Below are 17,041 nucleotides of genomic sequence, written 5' to 3' on the forward strand. Positions count from 1 at the left end.
TCTGCCCTCACGCTCCCATGCCGATCCATATCGGACCTCTGTCGCATTTGAATGCCTCGTGAATCTGGATACTGTACAATTCCACCAACCAGCCAAATAGAGATCCACAACGAGGCACCTTTTAAATTCCGTCAGTTGCTGCTGACACTGTCCCAGTTGGGTACGTGGCATCTCTGACTCCTTCACAATGTTCATTCAATGTCTGACACTGTTCACATCCCATACATATTCCATCAGCACTAAACACAAACAATGCTAATGCACTGAAGTGTCTGTCCTACACCTCAGAGAGAATATCATCTGATCATTTCTGTACTCGCTGATGGTGTGTACGGGTACAAAGTTACATTTACATCTGGTGGTGTCTTCAGAATGCTTCACTACTTTTGTCAGGGAATGTATTTTCTCCACACTCAGCCTAAGCTAGTGAGCAAGTTATTTCCTCCTACAGCAGAGACTACAGTACGCTTTGACGAGTGCCTTTACTTAGACCTTCTCACTTGTGAGATGGAGATGTTTCCCACAGGTGTGCACAGTCGGGGTTCACGTACGCAGAACGGACTACGGGCGGTACATGAGGAAGCGGTTCCACCTGCAGCAGGAGGCCGGCCCCGCCTACTACGAGGCCGCAGCTGCAGCCATGTTGGCAGACCTGCACAGCGAGTGCGCGGCTGTCGCCTTCGCAGTTACCAGCGATGACAGCAAGTGGTGCCAACAGCATCTGCTGCCTGCCCTCACCAGAAAGGCCTCAGTAAGTTACAGAGTGGTGGTGCAACAAGGAACACCTGATGAGACCTTCATAAAATTTTATTAGTTTATTCATTGACTACACAGCCAGCAGTTGTTAGAACTGTAGAGAGTTAACATAAAACTTCGAGTTAAAGGAAACTGACAGACTATATTCAACATTGTGAATAGTGAAATACGAGGTGCATTAAAGTTCTAAGGCCTCCGATTTTTTTCTCCAGACTGGAAAGAGATAGAAACACGCGCATTGTTTTAAAATGAGGCCAAGTTCATTGTCAATACGTCCCAGAGATGGTGGCACCGTACGGCAGATGGAATTTTACCGCCAGCGGCGAGTATGAGAACTGTTTGAAATACTTAAAATGGCGACGTTTTCCTTACTTGAACAGCGTGCAATCATTCGTTTTCTGAATTTGCGTGGTGTGAAACCAATTGAAATTCATCGACAGTTGAAGGAGACATGTGGTGATGGAGTTATGGATGTGTCGAAAGTGCGTTCGTGGGTGCGACAGTTTAATGAAGGTAGAACATCGTGTGACAACAAACCGAAACAACCTCGGGCTCGCACAGGCCGGTCTGACGACATGATCGAGAAAGTGGAGAGAATTGTTTTGGGGGATCGCCGAATGACTGTTGAACAGATCGCCTCCAGAGTTGGCATTTCTGTGGGTTCCGTGCACACAATCCTGCATGACGACCTGAAAATGCGAAAAGTGTCACCAAGATGGGTGCCACGAATGCTGACGGACGACCACATGGCTGCCCGTGAGGCATGTTGCCAAGCAATGTTGACGTGCATCGACAGCATGAATGGGACTTTCTTTTCGTCGGTTGTGACAATGGATGAGACGTGGATGCCAGTTTTCAATCCAGAAACAAAGCGCCAGTCAGCTCAATGTAAGCACACAGATTCACCGCCACCAAAAAAAATTCGGGTAACCGCCAGTGTTGAAAAAATGATGGTGTCCATGTTCTGGGACAGCGAGGGCGTAATCCTTACCCATTGCGTTCCAAAGGGCACTACGGTAACAGGTGCATCCTACGAAAATGTTTTGAAGAACAAATTCCTTCCTGCACTGCAACAAAAACGTCCGGGAAGGGCTGCACGTGTGCTGTTTCAGCAAGAAACCGCAAATCGAGCTAACGTTACGCAACAGTTTCTTCGTGATAACAACTTTGAAGTGATTCCTCATGCTCCCTGCTCATCTGACCTGGCTCCTAGTGACTTTTGGCTTTTTCCAACAATGAAAGACACTCTCCGTGGCCGCACATTCACCAGCCATGCTGCTATTGCCTCAGTGATTTTCCAGTGGTCAAAACAGACTCCTAAAGAAGCCTTCGCCGCTGACATGGAATCATGGCGTCAGCGTTGTGAAAAATGTGAACGTCTGCAGGGCGATTACGTCGAGAAGTAACGCCAGTTTCATCGATTTCGGGTGAGTAGTTAATTAGAAAAAAAATCGGAGGCCTTAGAACTTGAATGAACCTCGTATATGAAAGGTTTTTTTAATGACTGCGTGTGGAGTGTCTTATTTAAGACAATGGAAACATATGGAGGAGGCCTATCTTCAGTAGGGGATAGATACACTCTCAAGCGCCAAAGAAACTGGTATAGGCATGCGAATTCAAATACAGAGATACGTAAACAGGCAGGATGCGACACTGCGGTCGGCAACGCCTGTATAAGACAAGTGTCTGGCGCAGTTGTTAGGTCGGTTGCTGCTTCTACAATGGCAGGTTATCAAGATTTAAGTGAGTTTGAACGTGGCATTACAGTGAGCGCAAGAGCGATGGGACACAACATCTCCGAGGTACCCATGCAATGGGGATTTGCCCGTACGACCATTTCATGAGTGTACCGTGAATATCATGAATCCGGCAAAACATCAAATCTCGGACATCGCTGCGACCGGAAAAAGATCCTACAAGACCTGGACCAGTGATGACTAAAGAGAATTGTTCATAGTGACAGAACTGCAAACCTTTGGCAAATTGCTTCAAACTTCAGTGCTGCCCCATCAACAAGTTCAGCGTGCGATCCATTCAACGAAACATCATCTATACCGGTTTTCGGAGCTGAAGGATCCACTCGTGTACCCTTGATGACAGCAAGACACTGGACTGTTGATGACTGGAAACACGGTGCCTGGTCGAACGAGTCTCGTTTGAAACTGTATTCAGCAGATAGACGCGTACGGGCATGGGGACAACCTCATGAATCCATGGACCTTGCATGTCAGCAGGGGACTGTTCAAGCTGTTGGAGGATCTGTAATGGTCTGGGGGGTGTACAGTTGGAGTGAAATGGGACACCTGATAGTCTAGATACGACTCAGAACAGGTGACACGTTCGTAAGCATCCTGACTTATCACCTGCACCCATTCATGTCCATTGTGCACTCCGACGGACTTGGGCATTTCCAGCAGAACAATGATACGCCCCACACGTCCAGAATTGCTACAGAGTGGCTCCAATAACACTGCTCTGAGTTAAACACTTCCGCTGCCCACCAAACTCCCCAGACATGAACATTATTGAGCATATCTGGGACGCCTTGCAACTTGCTATTCAGAAGAAATCTCCACTCCGTCACGCTCTTACGGATTTATGGACACTCCTGCAGGATTAATGGTGTCAGTTCCCTCCAGAACTACTTCAGGTATTAGCCGAGCCCATGCCACGTCGTGTTGCGGCATTTCTGCGTGCTCGCGATGGCCCTGCACGATGTTAGGCAGGTGTACCAGTTTCTTTGGCCCTTCAGTGTGTACTTGGGTGGTCCTTAAACGGGTATTACATGACAATGTCAAGTGATTTGAGTCCGCATCTCCTATGTTCTTAACTCTTGACATGTTTTGATAATATGCCCAATTTCAATACAATTAATTAATATTAATCGATGGTACAACAGACTTAAAATTCTGAAAAATACGTAAATACTGAAAAAAGTGTTTGTTTTGTTCTACTGGCACAAACAATTGAAATAAAGCTATATATGTTTCACAAATATCCTTAAATACATTTAAATTGAAGAAATTGAAGTATTACTAACTAACAAAAGGCACAAAATGTGTGAATGCAACATGAATCAATACTAGTTTTAGCACAATTTTCTTTTCAGTGTCTTTCTTTCAGAATCAGGATATCATCTCAGGTGAATTGCACACATCGCAAAATGAATGCTTTTTGTTCTTCATCAGCCGCTAATAGGCCATTGAAATCCTGTATTAAATTCACTCTTCTCCCTGTCATATCAAATTAAATCAGTGCTTGGGAATGAACTCATCAGTTTCCTTCTCTGTGATAATATGGGGATACAAAACACTATGAGTTAGTAAATATTTTGATAGATTCTGAATAACCGTTGCAAAACTACTAGATTTGTATTTATACCATTATGTTAGGTCAGAAAGCAAATATGCTGAAAACCTTTGTAACTGCAATAGGTATAACAATGTACCGCCTTTTGGTCCCCAAAGTTTCCCCACTGCAGATTTCTAGCCAGAGCGTCTTAGTGTCATTGTTAACGTTGTCATCAAACAGTGATAACAGACAAATACCTACGTTTAAACACTATAAGTGCTGAGAAAACTTCTTTGGAGCACTTGAAGAAACACTTGCCATTTACTTTTTCGTACAGTTTCAATTCTTTTAAAAAGTAAAAGTCATTATAAAGTTCTCCATTTGATGGTCAACCCAGAAACTACCGTTCTCCTTATACTTTTAGCGCAAAGAAAGAAGTGTTCCTCAGGCCATCCAATTCACTAACACTGAGGGATAGCTGAGAAAGAAAGAGGAACATCTTCAATTAATAAAGTCCTTTGAATCTCTACCTTGCATGAAACAAAGCACCAGGCAGGCTTACTTGTGGATTCAAGTCCATAGTTGTTCGCAGAATTCAAGGAGTACACAGTAATCATCTTTCACATGTTCTTGTTTTACAAGTTTTCGGAATAAGTTGGTGCTTCATCAATTTCTACATCGTTGAAATCCTCAAGTAAATGTTCATGTCTGTTTCATAATTTGCTTTTTCCATCCCATTCCATTTTTCCCTAAGTTTGTTTTAAACGTATCATCCGGACTAACTGCTATTTGGAATAACTCATTTTAGAACACACTCCATAACGCTAGCCCCTCCATATGATGACACCAACGGAAAAACAGTAGCTCTCTTCTTGCAAACTGTTTCAGGAAAGTAATGGCCACTCCACTGACACAACCTGTGTCGGAATCGGTGGTGTCGCAACGAAGAATCTGAACTTTCTTGGCCAGTCGTCAAACTCTTATGGCATTCCAAACTTTTCATTTTTGTTCTTTCCTGCTATAATTCGGTAATTCAGGTACACCAATTAATTATTCTTGATTTCCATACATTATGACGACTGATTACGCTTCAGTTCTTGAATACCTCATGTTTAATGCCAGTACCAGCTTTCTGTTCCAATGAACAGTGACAAATAAGGATTCCCCTCTTTAAATGAATACTTAATACTTTCTGCCGTCTTCTTTCTGAATTGCTTTCGGTATCTTTGAATCGAACTCGTGGAGGGTTCTGTAAAAAACCCACCAGCATCAGAATCACTCACTTCAACAATTTCTTCAGACGTATCAGTAGTAGTTTCCAAAAACTCTGAGCTGTTATAACTCTTCATACTCCTTGAATTAAGTTTTCGGATTTACAGCTGCGTCTAGCAATTAAAATTGCACGAGTACACCTTGGCCGTTGTCATATCACTTAACAATGGCCAACAGGTGCTGGGCCGAAAGCTCGTGCAATTTTAATTGCTTAACTCAGCTGGAAACTCGAGAACTCTTTATTCAATTAACATTGAATAAAGAGTTCTCGAGTACTGCCTTGAGACCCTGCTTTCTTGTACTTCATATTCTTTCATTCCTCTTTCGTAACCCTAATCCTCACCCTTTCCCCTTTTGCCTCCAAATATGTACCAGTCTTCCAGTCGCCATCCCCAAGATTACCTCTTTTGCTGGGCTCTCCTTGATATAATAAAAAGAGTTTATCTTCTACTATTTTGATCATGGTCAAAACATTAGCATGCACAACACAGAAGTGGTTATTTAGATTTGCAGAAAACATAGCATTTCGTTGTTTGTGAGTTTTTGTCTTTCTATGAGCACCTTATTGCAGATTGCGCCACTCTGTATGCAAGTCTGTAAGTTTCTTTGTATAATGAAGTAGAGCTCTTGTAGGGAGACTAGCTGTTTCCCATAATATTGCACATTCACTCTAGATTAAATTAACATTTTCACTGACAGTCAGTTTCACTTCGCCAATGATATAAAACAAGACGGACAAAACTTGTCGATTAGATGATAATTTATGTCCACTGATCTGGTTCTTAACTTCACCAACTAAATAAATAACTCTGTTGCTGTTTTTAATCTACTCGCCATGAAGTAAATACACTACTGGCCATTAAAATTGCTACACCAAGAAGAAATGCAGATGATGAACGGGTATTCATTGGACAAATATACACTCCTGGAAATGGAAAAAAGAACACATCGACACCGGTGTGTCAGACCCACCATACTTGCTCCGGACACTGCGAGAGGGCTGTACAAGCAATGATCACACGAACGGCACAGCGGACACACCAGGAACCGCGGTGTTGGCCGTCGAATGGCGCTAGCTGCGCAGCATTTGTGCACCGCCGCCGTCAGGGTCAGCCAGTTTGCCGTGGCATACGGAGCTCCATCGCAGTCTTTAACACTGGTAGCATGCCGCGACAGCGTGGACGTGAACCGTATGTGCAGCTGACGGACTTTGAGCGAGGGCGTATAGTGGGCATGCGGGAGGCCGAATTGCTCAACACGTGGGGCGTGAGGTCTCCACAGTACATCGATGTTGTCGCCAGAGGTCGGCGGAAGGTGCACGTGCCCGTCGACCTGGGACCGGACCGCAGCGACGCACGGATGCACGCCAAGACCGTAGGATCCTACGCAGTGCCGTAGGGGACCGCACCGCCACTTCCCAGCATATTAGGGACACTGTTGCTCCTGGGGTATCGGCGAGGACCATTCGCAACCGTCTCCATGAAGCTGGGCTACGGTCCCGCACACCGTTAGGCCGTCTTCCGCTCACGCCCCAACATCGTGCAGCCCGCCTCCAGTGGTGTCGCGACCGGCGTGAATGGAGGGACGAATGGAGACGTGTCGTCTTCAGCGATGAGAGTCGCTTCTGCCTTGGTGCCAATGATGGTCGTATGCGTGTTTGGCGCCGTGCAGGTGAGCGCCACAATCAGGACTGCATACGACCGAGGCACACAGGGCCAACACCCGGCATCATGGTGTGGGGGGCGATCTCCTACACTGGCCGTACACCACTGGTGATCGTCGAGGGGACACTGAGTAGTGCACGGTACATCCAAACCGTCATCGAACCCATCGTTCTACCATTCCTAGACCGGCAAGGGAACTTGCTGTTCCAACAGGACAATGCACGTCCGCATGTATCCTGTGCCACCCAACGTGCTCTAGAAGGTGTAAGTCAACTACCCTGGCCAGGAAGATCTCCGGATCTGTCCCCCATTGAGCATGTTTGGGACTGGATGAAGCGTCGTGTCACGCGGTCTGCACGTCCAGCACGAACGCTGGTCCAACTGAGGCGCCAGGTGGAAATGGCATGGCAAGCCGTTCCACAGGACTACATCCAGCATCTCTACGATCGTCTCCATGGGAGAATAGCAGCCTGCATTGCTGCGAAAGGTGGATATACACTGTACTAGTGCCGACATTGTGCATGCTTTGTTGCCTGTGTCTATGTGCCTGTGGTTCTGTCAGTGTGATCATGTGATGTATCTGACCCCAGGAATGTGTCAGTAAAGTTTCCCCTTCCTGGGACAATGAATTCACGGTGTTCTTATTTCAATTTCCAGGAGTGTATTATACTAAAACTGACATGTGGTTACATTTTCACGAAATTTGGGTGCATAGATTCTGAGAAATCAGTACCCAGAACAAACACCTCTGGCCATAGTAACGGGCTTAATACGACTGGGCATTGAGTCAAACAGAGCTTGGATGGCGTGTACAGGTACAGCTGCCCATGCTGCTTCAACACAATACCACAGTTCATCAAGAGTAGTGACTTGCGTATTGTGACGAGCCAGTTGCTCGGCCACCATTGACCAGACGTTTTCAATTGGTGAGAGATCTGGAGAATGTGCTCGCCAGGGCTGCAGTCGAACATTTTCAGTATCCAGAAAGGCCCGTACAGGACCTTCAACATGCGGTTGTGCATTATCCTGCTGAAATGTAGGGTTTCGCAGGGATCGAATGAAGGGTGGAGCCACGGGTCGTAACACATCTGAAATGTTACGTCCACTGTTCAAAGTTCCGTCAATGGGAACAAGAGGTGACCGAGACGTGTAATCAATGGCACCCCATACCATCACGCCGGGTGATACGCCAGTATGGCGATGACGAATACAAGCTTCCAATGTGCGTTCACCGCGATGTCGCCAAACACGGGTGCGGCCATCATGATGCTGTAAACAGGACCTGGATTCATCCAAAAAAATGACGTTTTGCCATTCGTGCACCCAGGTTCGTCTTTGAGTACACCATCGCAGGCGCTTCTGTCTGTGATGTAGCGTCAAGGTGATGTAACCGCAGCCATAGTCTCCGAGCTGATAGTCCATGCTGCTGCAAACGTCGTCGAACTGTTCCTGCAGATGGTTGTTGTCTTGCAAACATCCCCATCTGTTGGCTCAGGGATCGAGACGTGGCTGCATGATCCGTTACAGCCAAGCGGATAAGATGCCTGTAATCTCGACTGCTAGTGATACGAGGCCGTTGGAATCCAGCACGGCGTTCCGTATTACCCTCCTGATCCCACCGGTTCCATATTCTGCTAACAGTCATTGGATCTCGACCAACGCGAGCAGCAATGTCGCGATACGGTAAACCGCAATCGCGATAGGCTACAATCCGACCTCCTTACACGAGGCATCACAACAACGTTTCACCATGCAACGCCCGTCAACTGCTGTTTGTGTATGACAAATCGGTTGGAAACTTTCCTCATGTCAGCTCGTTGTAGGTGTCGCCACCGGTGCCAATCTTGTGTGAATGCTCTGAAAAGATAATCATTTGCATATCTCGGCATCTTCTTCCTGTCGACTAAATTTCGCGTCCGTAGCACGTCATCTTCGTGGTGTGGCAATTTTAATGGCCAGTAGTGTAAACATTCACAACGTCAACAAAGGAAAAGCGACGCTAAACTCAAGGTACCTAACGCAACATGATGCAACTTCTTGGCCACTGCAGCATGGGTTCCTCATTGTGCATTTCAACAAAATAGGTCTTATAATTCTTCTTAAAAAAACAGGAAGAAATTACGGTGCGCGCACGAAGAAATATAAAATTCTAAAAATAAGGACCACCGTAATACACAGGGTGATTTAGCTGCCCCTAGCAATGTGTTTTGTGCAACCCACAACCTTCGAAAACCACACACTTGGTTTTCATGTTCACTCGATTGCTACGTTCAAAATAGCAAGAGAGAGGATCCTCATCGCATTGTCCAGAAACTAGAAGTTTTAGTCGATGTAAAGGTGCGGTGTTTCATGCATGTCCCAGCCTCATACAAATGATGTGCATTAGATGACGTTTTCTTAACTTCAAATAGCGGAAGCACAGCAGAGGAGGTGTCTGGCCTTCTGTTGCTGAGATACATGCCATTCAGGAATCCATTTATGGTAAGCAGCTTTCTTGATGGTAGGTTTTAAATCATTATGAGCGAGTGCTGTTAGACGAAACTGTCATTCACTAGCTCTTCTTTTTGCTAGGAGGTCGACTACTTCATTACGGAAAATTCCATGATGTTCTTTCATGCACAGCAAATGAAAGTCTGTGTCATTTTTCATTGCTTCTGTGATGGCCTCCAATACGTCCTAAATGTATCTGTTAGCCTGCTTGTCGAATCTGTGACATTATAATTTCTGTCAAAGTTCATTAGTATCAATATGAACTTAAGTATCTGTGATGCATAACAAATGCCCTCTATTATGGCCAGTAGTTGCGCTGTATAGGCAGAGGATTCAGGTGGAAGCACAATCATACGTGTCATTAGAGGGGATGAAGAAGTCGCATCCCAGTCGCTCTTCTATCATAGAGCCGTGCGCCTACAAGCGTACTGTGGGCAATGTCGTTCAATAAAATGCTCTATTTCATGATTGATGTACTTCACGTTTCTTATATCACATAAAAAGTACGACACCAGGGTATAGTAAGTCTCTATCACTCATTTATGAAAGGCTGTTTCCCAAAATCTTCGCTGCAAGCATTTCTTTTTGATTGTTATTTTCCAGTGGTCTGACCTGCTCGTATAGCTTAATGTGTAGAGTGCTATCTCGTTACATGGTGAACTGTTCCATGACTTTTTGGGGCCCTGTGGGACATTAAGCACTATTGGTCTGGTACAGTGGAAGCCCTAGTCTAGTTTTTAGGCGGTTTTCCATGGTTGTGTAAGTAAATGCTGGGGTGGAAAGGAAACTTGTTTGGACTATTTAATTGTTTGAAAATGTTGGCAAAATTTAGTGTACTAACAACATTTATTTTTTTTAAACCAGACATAAATTATGCTAAACAAGTTATAGATTGAATTCCCTAAACAATTAATAGATGCTTTAATACTTCACTGGGTGGATTGTCAAAGACATTTTAACTAGGGGATCAGTGAGTCAAATACTCTGGCCCTAAATATGTGGATAACGCAAGCTGAATTGGGCTGACGCTGAGCAGACTTTTATTAATCAAATCTACTGAAGTTTCTCTACATAGGTGCAGTTGAGAGCAAGTGGCGATTGAGACCTGCGTGACAATGCTGGAGAGGCAGTACGTTACCCTGTTTTCATTCCTTTTTTAAAAAATTCTTTATTCTAGTTGGAATGTTCACCCTCCCCCTAGTCGGGGATGTGGCGGATCCCAGCCGTGAAGCGGCTGGCCAAATCTACGCCCTGGTGGAACAGGATAGGTGTACGGAGTCTAAATCCAGTCTAATCTATTATTGATTGTTCCCTAAGAATTCTTTTAAAACTTTGCTCGATATTTCATTGGCAAGTTTATTTAGGTTTTGAAAATGATGGTACGTGTCGTGATTTGGTAGTTGTAGTATTAGTTGTGCCGATACGTCGTCGAAGAGGTCGCACTCATACACCGCATGGTCTGGGGTGCCCTGTATGGCCCCACAGTCACACGCTGATGTAGCTCACTTCCCAAACCGGCATAGGTATGCTGGGTACGGTCCATGTCCAGCAAGGAAGTGCAGCAGTCCTCTTGATGGCTTGAGGTATTTTAGCCATAATCGCTCCATAATGTTGAGCAGCAATTCGTGTGTTCTACGACACGTTTCGTCGTTATCCCACTGTTCCTACCATAGCTCCTCCACCCTACATTTAATTTCAGATTTATTCCCTACGTGAATCCCCATTAGTTCGACTGTTTTGTCCCTCTTCTTTTTACCCAGTACCATGTCGCCAGTTCTCTGATTTTTATATCGAGAGTCCCATTAGTACTAGTAATGCTCCCTCCCCCGGAGTTGCCCTATATGCCCCTACAGAACGCAAGAGCATATCTCGCTGCACTCTTCTTATGGCCATGGAGGGCATGGCCCTCGTCAGCCTGTTAGCCCAGACTGCTGGCCCATATCCTACAGTTGATATCAGAATACTGTAATGGTATAGTTTTATTAAGTCTGGTGGCTGGTGGAAACGCTTATATCCGATCCCAATTAAGTTACTGTTTCTAGGGATCTTTGCGTAGCAGTGTCAATATGTGAAGTATAGTTCCACCTCTCATCGACAACTACGCCTAGATATTGGGCCTCACGGCGCCAAAGAACTGGTGAACCGTCTATTCTTACTGCTGGGTTCCTTACGAGTTGTCCCTTAAGTAATAAGTATGTGGACTTGCTAGGTGAAATCGTCGTTTTGATTGTATGGCACCGTGCAGTCAGGATGAATAAGGCCCCTACGATTTTCGGTTCCAAGTCTTCACAGCTATGACTGCCAACCAGGAGGAGGAAGTGTGTGTGTAGGCTAAGCCCTCTAGCACATTGTCAATGTTCTGCAAATTATCCAGGAGAGGTTCCATATTTATGTCCCAAAAGAGTGGTCCCAGAACAGAGCCCTGTGGACACCCCTTTGTAATCTTTTTACTGACTCTCCCGCTAGGGGACGATAGCCAGATTTCCCTTTCCTCACAATAGCTCCTAAGATAGCCATGTAGCGAACCTGGACACTCCTTCTCACGCAAGGGGCAGAAGAGCGAAGGCCACCACAGGTTGTCAAAGGCGCCACTGATATCCACCATGATGCCAACAATGTATTCGTGTGAAGCTAGGTCACAGACCTCCGCAGCCATGGCCATGATCCAGACGCCAATCTCCCCGACCTGAAACTGCACTGCCTGTTACTCATCCCACACAGTATGTGGTGTGCTGCTAGTTGTCTGCCAGCTGCCTCTCAAAAAGGTTCCCCAGCAGGTCCAGTAAGAACACAGGCTTGTATGATTTTGCTTCCTTTGGGTCTTTAACCGGACCTTTCTTTATTGTTACATTTGCCTTTTTCCAAACGGAGGGGAATTTCCTGAGCCTTAGGCACTCATTGTGTAACTTAGTGAGAGGTGCCACCAGCTGGAGGGGGGGGAGGAGGGGGGGACAGGAATTGCACCAATGCCGTCTGAGCCAGGAGCTTTGCCCTTTTTAACGGCCTTTATCTGGGCACACACATTCTTTTCACAGAAGGGATAAACTATACTATTGTTTCCATAGTCCTGTTGGTCTTCTCTTCTGATCTGCTGTTGTACTTCTGAATCGTCTTCCTCTCTGTCATCAGGCAGCAGGACCAGAGGAGGACCTCAGCAGTGTCCTGTCAAGTTTCTGTGATCTGGCCCCCGCCTCTGACGGTAGACAACACCATAGGTGATCTTATCTTTTCCCATACTATCTTGTACGGGATGCCCCTTGGATCCTTAGCCAATTGGCTTTGAACATATTTCTCCCAGCTACCCAATCTGATTGCCCTTAGATCCTGTTGAAACTGTTCTTTTGTCTCCCTGTATATTTGCAGCCAACGTTGCTTTTCATCCCAGACAACACCTCGCCCTCCTTACTGACTGGCGCATCTGTCCCAATTCGGCTAATCATGGTGATGGGGAAGCTGCAACGTCTCTCATCCTGGTTGGTACAGCTGCTTTCACCGCCTTGATGATTGCTTTCACCAGTTCCTCGGCATATTCCAACACATTCTCATCACCTTCTCGCAATGTCAGTATGTCACACTCCCTCGCCTGGTGATCGCAATCAGTCCTGTTATAGCTGAATTGTATTTCCCACCCCATGTCCCAGTGGCACTCCCTGTCTCCCAGTGAGAATGTAATTAGGTTGTGGGCGCTGGTCGTGATTTGATCCAATCTGTTACCTTGGTTACGAGATTAGGCGTCACTGAGGTAATATCAATATTTATGCCTTCACCCCCACCACCTGTGTAGGTAGGGGGGGGAGGGTGCCCTTGCTTATTGACGACCATTAGTTGTAATGTCATGATAGTCTCTTCGGCTTTTTCTCCTCGGTCGTCTCGGATGCCGCTAAACCACAGGCGCGACTTCGCGACTATATCTGCCGTGACGAAAAATCTGCGCCCCTGCAACGCCGTGGTCACTTGAGTTACTTTGTCCAGGAATTCGTCAATTCCTCTACCTTACTGGAAGTACATGTTGATAATGTACAGCACTCCAACAGGTGACTGTAATTCCACTATGTTGCAGTGGGCATCAGAAAACTGTGCAAGAACCATAGTTCTCAGCGCCCTATTGGTGATCTTAACTGCACATTACTGTGGACTAACTGCCAGTTGGCTGCTGCAAAGGGAATTCGCCCAGCTTGGGAGTATGGCTCCTGCAGACAGAGCACATCCAGTCTCCACTCCTCCACCACTCTTCGGAGTTCCTGCATGAGTAGTTTACAATATGTGCGATTATCTGTCCCACGTTTAAAAGGCTCACTTGGAAAATATGTTCTAATGTGGGATTCCAGCCAGTTCTTACTCCAATTATACGCTAGTCTCCCATTTGTGATAACAGACTGACTGTACAACTCATCTAAATCAAAGTTTTCGTTCCGTCTTTCAAAACTTTTTAAACTAAGTCTTGCAGGGCTCCGAAGCCAGTGGGGAGATTCATCGTCTTAAGCTGTATTCTGTCCACAACCTCCATCACCGAGAAGGTGCCGTCCCTACCGAACTCATGACCTACATGCACCACATGTCTCAGAGCTGTAGTGATGACAGCCGGCTCTTCCAGGCACGCTAATTGCATTGCATGTTCTAGGTTTGGGTATACCATTATGGGGTGTACACCCAAACCTCTCTGGAAAGATGGATCTGTAGGCGTACTGCTCACAGTGTTGACCTGGGCTCTCTCTTTAGTGTCCATACCATTGTGTTTTGTCATCGGAAGAGTCCCTACCACACGATTACCTTTTGGTCGTTCAAGATCTTCAAGTGACCCTAGTCCCCGGTTTGAAGGAGAGGGAGCATCTTTCTCACAGCAACGGTCCGTTTGCATACATGCATCTTTCATTTTCACTCTTTCAGTTTGCATCTTGGTGAACTTTATTATGAATTTCCTAAATCTACTGTCCCTCAGTGCATCCCTCAGCCTTTTGCTCAGGGACTTTCTCTTAGCATTCCTGTGCACAGGTATGACCTCAGCCACAATCAGTTCTTGCAATGAGCCTTTGCTCTAGCATCTTGTAGGTAGGGCAGTTTCTTCCTGTGGTGTTGCAGCTTTCTTGCCTCTCCGCATATATCCCAGTTCTGTCGCAGGTTTTCCTTGTATGGTCTTCGGCCCCACACCTGGAGCAAACCGGCCTTCGTTCGCAGTGTTTGTGAACGTGATCCAAGTCACCACAATTGTGGCACCAGGGAACTACTGAATAGTCCCTCACGTTCATTGCATGAAAACCCATGTATATTCTGCCCATAGTGGTGAGCCTGCGCCACATATTCCCCGAGACCTTGGCAAAGTGATGCACGAAATCGCGTTCCCGAGGTCCAGTTTTAAAACGCAATTCAAACCCAATCTTATAAATTTCTAAATTCATATCCTCAAAATTTTGTTGACCGATTGTCTCATATATGTCATTTTCATTTATTGCAACAGGTACATCACATAGAATAACAAATGGGTTCCACTTTTTGCGTGGTTCACATTTTATTACTTTACTGAATTTTGTGTGATTAAGAATTTTGTTTCTGTCCTCCTCCGTGGCGATATCAACTATAACTACACTTTTAGTCGCCTTAACCTTCTTTATTTTAATTTTATCTTTTGCAGGATTCACAGTTGTGAAGATCTGAACTTTCTTAATGTCTTGACCAGACAGAGGTCTCAAGAAGACCGCCGTGTGCTGTCTATTAGACATGTTGGCGATTGTGTCCTTAGTAGTTTGTGTCTTAGTGGAGGCTTGCGCAACCACTCCAACCCATGTTTTGGTTGGTTGTTTTCGTAGCCGCTCATTTTCCTTCTCTAAACTTTCCAATCACCCCTCGAGCTTCCCGCTAGCGATGGCCCAAGCGGCGAGTTGTTTTTTGATTGACAGGAGTGTTGTGTTGCTTATCTTACCGTTCTTAACCCTAGAACCTAGTAACTCATTAATTCTAGTGTGCCAATCGGTAACATTTTCTACTTTACCCTGTTTTTTTTTTAATCCCTTTATTCAACCAGTAATGTTGTTGTTGTGGCCCTCAGTCCAGAGACTGGTTTGATGCAGCTCTCCATGTTACTCTATCCTGTGCAAGCTTCTTCATCTCCCAGTACCTATTGCAACCTACATCCTTCTGAATGTGTTTAGTGTATTCATCTCTTGGTCTCCCTCTACGAATTTTACCCTCCATGCTGCCTTCCAATACTAAATTGGTGATTCCTGTATGCCTCAGAATATGTTCTACCAACCGATCCCTTCTTCTAGTCAAGTGGTGCCATAAATTTCTCTTCTCCCCAATTCTATTCAATACCTCCTCATTAGTTATATGATCTACCCATCTGATATTCAGCATCCTCCTGTAGCAGAAAAATTTCGGAAGCTTCTATTCTCTTTTTGTCTAAACTATTTATCGTCCACGTTTCACTTCCATACATGGCTACACTCCATACAATTACTTTCATAAACGACTTCCTGACACCTCAATGTATACTCAATGTTAACAAATTTCTATTCTTCAGAAACGCTTTCCTTGCCATTGCCAGTCTACATTTTATATCCTCTCTACTTCGACCATCATCAGTTATTTTGCTCCCCAAATAGCAAAACTCCTTTACTACTTTAAGCGTCTCATTTCCTAATCTAATTACTGCAGCATCATCCGATTTACTTCGACTATGTTCCATTATCCTCCTTTCAAGACATTGTCCATTCCGTTCAGCTGCTCTTCCAGGTCCTTTGCCGTCTCTGACAGAATTACAATGTCATCATCAAACCTCAAAGTTTTTATTTCTACTCCATGAATTTTGATTGCTACTCCGAATTTTTCGTTTGTTTCCTTTACTGCTTGCTCAGTATAAAGATCGAATAACATCGGGGATAGGCTACAACCCTGCCTCACTCCTTTCCCAACCACTGCTTCCCTTTCATGCTCCTCGACTCATATAACTGCCATCTGCTCTCTGTACAAATTGTAAATAGCCTTTCGCTCCCTGTATTTTACCCCATTCACCTTCAGAATTTGAAACAGAGTATTCCAGTCAACATTGTCAATAGCTTTCTCTAAGTCTACAAATGCTAGAAACGTAGGATTGCCTTTCCTACGGAATCCAAACTGATCTTCCCCGAGATCGACTCCTACCAGTTTTTCCATTCGTCTGTAAAGAATTCGTTTTAGTATTTTGGAGCCATGGCTTATTAAACTTATAGTTCCGTAATTTTCACATCCGTCAACACCTGCTTTCTTTGGGATTGGAATTATTATATTCTTCTTGAAGTCTGAGAGTATTTCGCGTGTCTCATACATCTTGCTCACCAGATGGTAGAGTTTTGTCAGGGCTGGCTCTCCCAAGGCTGTCAGTAGTTCTAATAGAATGTTGTCTACTCCGGGGGCCTTGTTTCGTCTCGGGTCTTTCAGTGCTCTGTCAAACTCTTCACTCAGTATCGTATCTCCAATTTCATCTTCATCTACATCCTCTTCCATTTCCATAATATTGTCCTCAAGTACATCGCCCTTGTATAGACTCTCTATATACTCCTTCCACCTTTCTGCTTTCCCTTCTTTGCTTAGAA

At 45.2% G+C, this 17,041-nt stretch overlaps 1 protein-coding gene across 1 annotated transcript in view; it reads left to right on the top strand.

Moving 5' to 3' along the window:
- Positions 1–17,041, top strand: part of LOC126424555 (galactoside 2-alpha-L-fucosyltransferase Sec1-like) — a 148,516-nt gene that overhangs the window by 75,329 nt on the left and 56,146 nt on the right. The window contains exon 3 of the mRNA XM_050087302.1: positions 527–751. Coding sequence (XP_049943259.1) covers positions 527–751 — 225 coding nt within the window. The remainder of the gene's footprint in view (positions 1–526; positions 752–17,041) is intronic.

Source organism: Schistocerca serialis, chromosome 10, assembly GCF_023864345.2.
Source record: "Schistocerca serialis cubense isolate TAMUIC-IGC-003099 chromosome 10, iqSchSeri2.2, whole genome shotgun sequence".
Taxonomy (NCBI): domain Eukaryota; kingdom Metazoa; phylum Arthropoda; class Insecta; order Orthoptera; family Acrididae; genus Schistocerca; species Schistocerca serialis.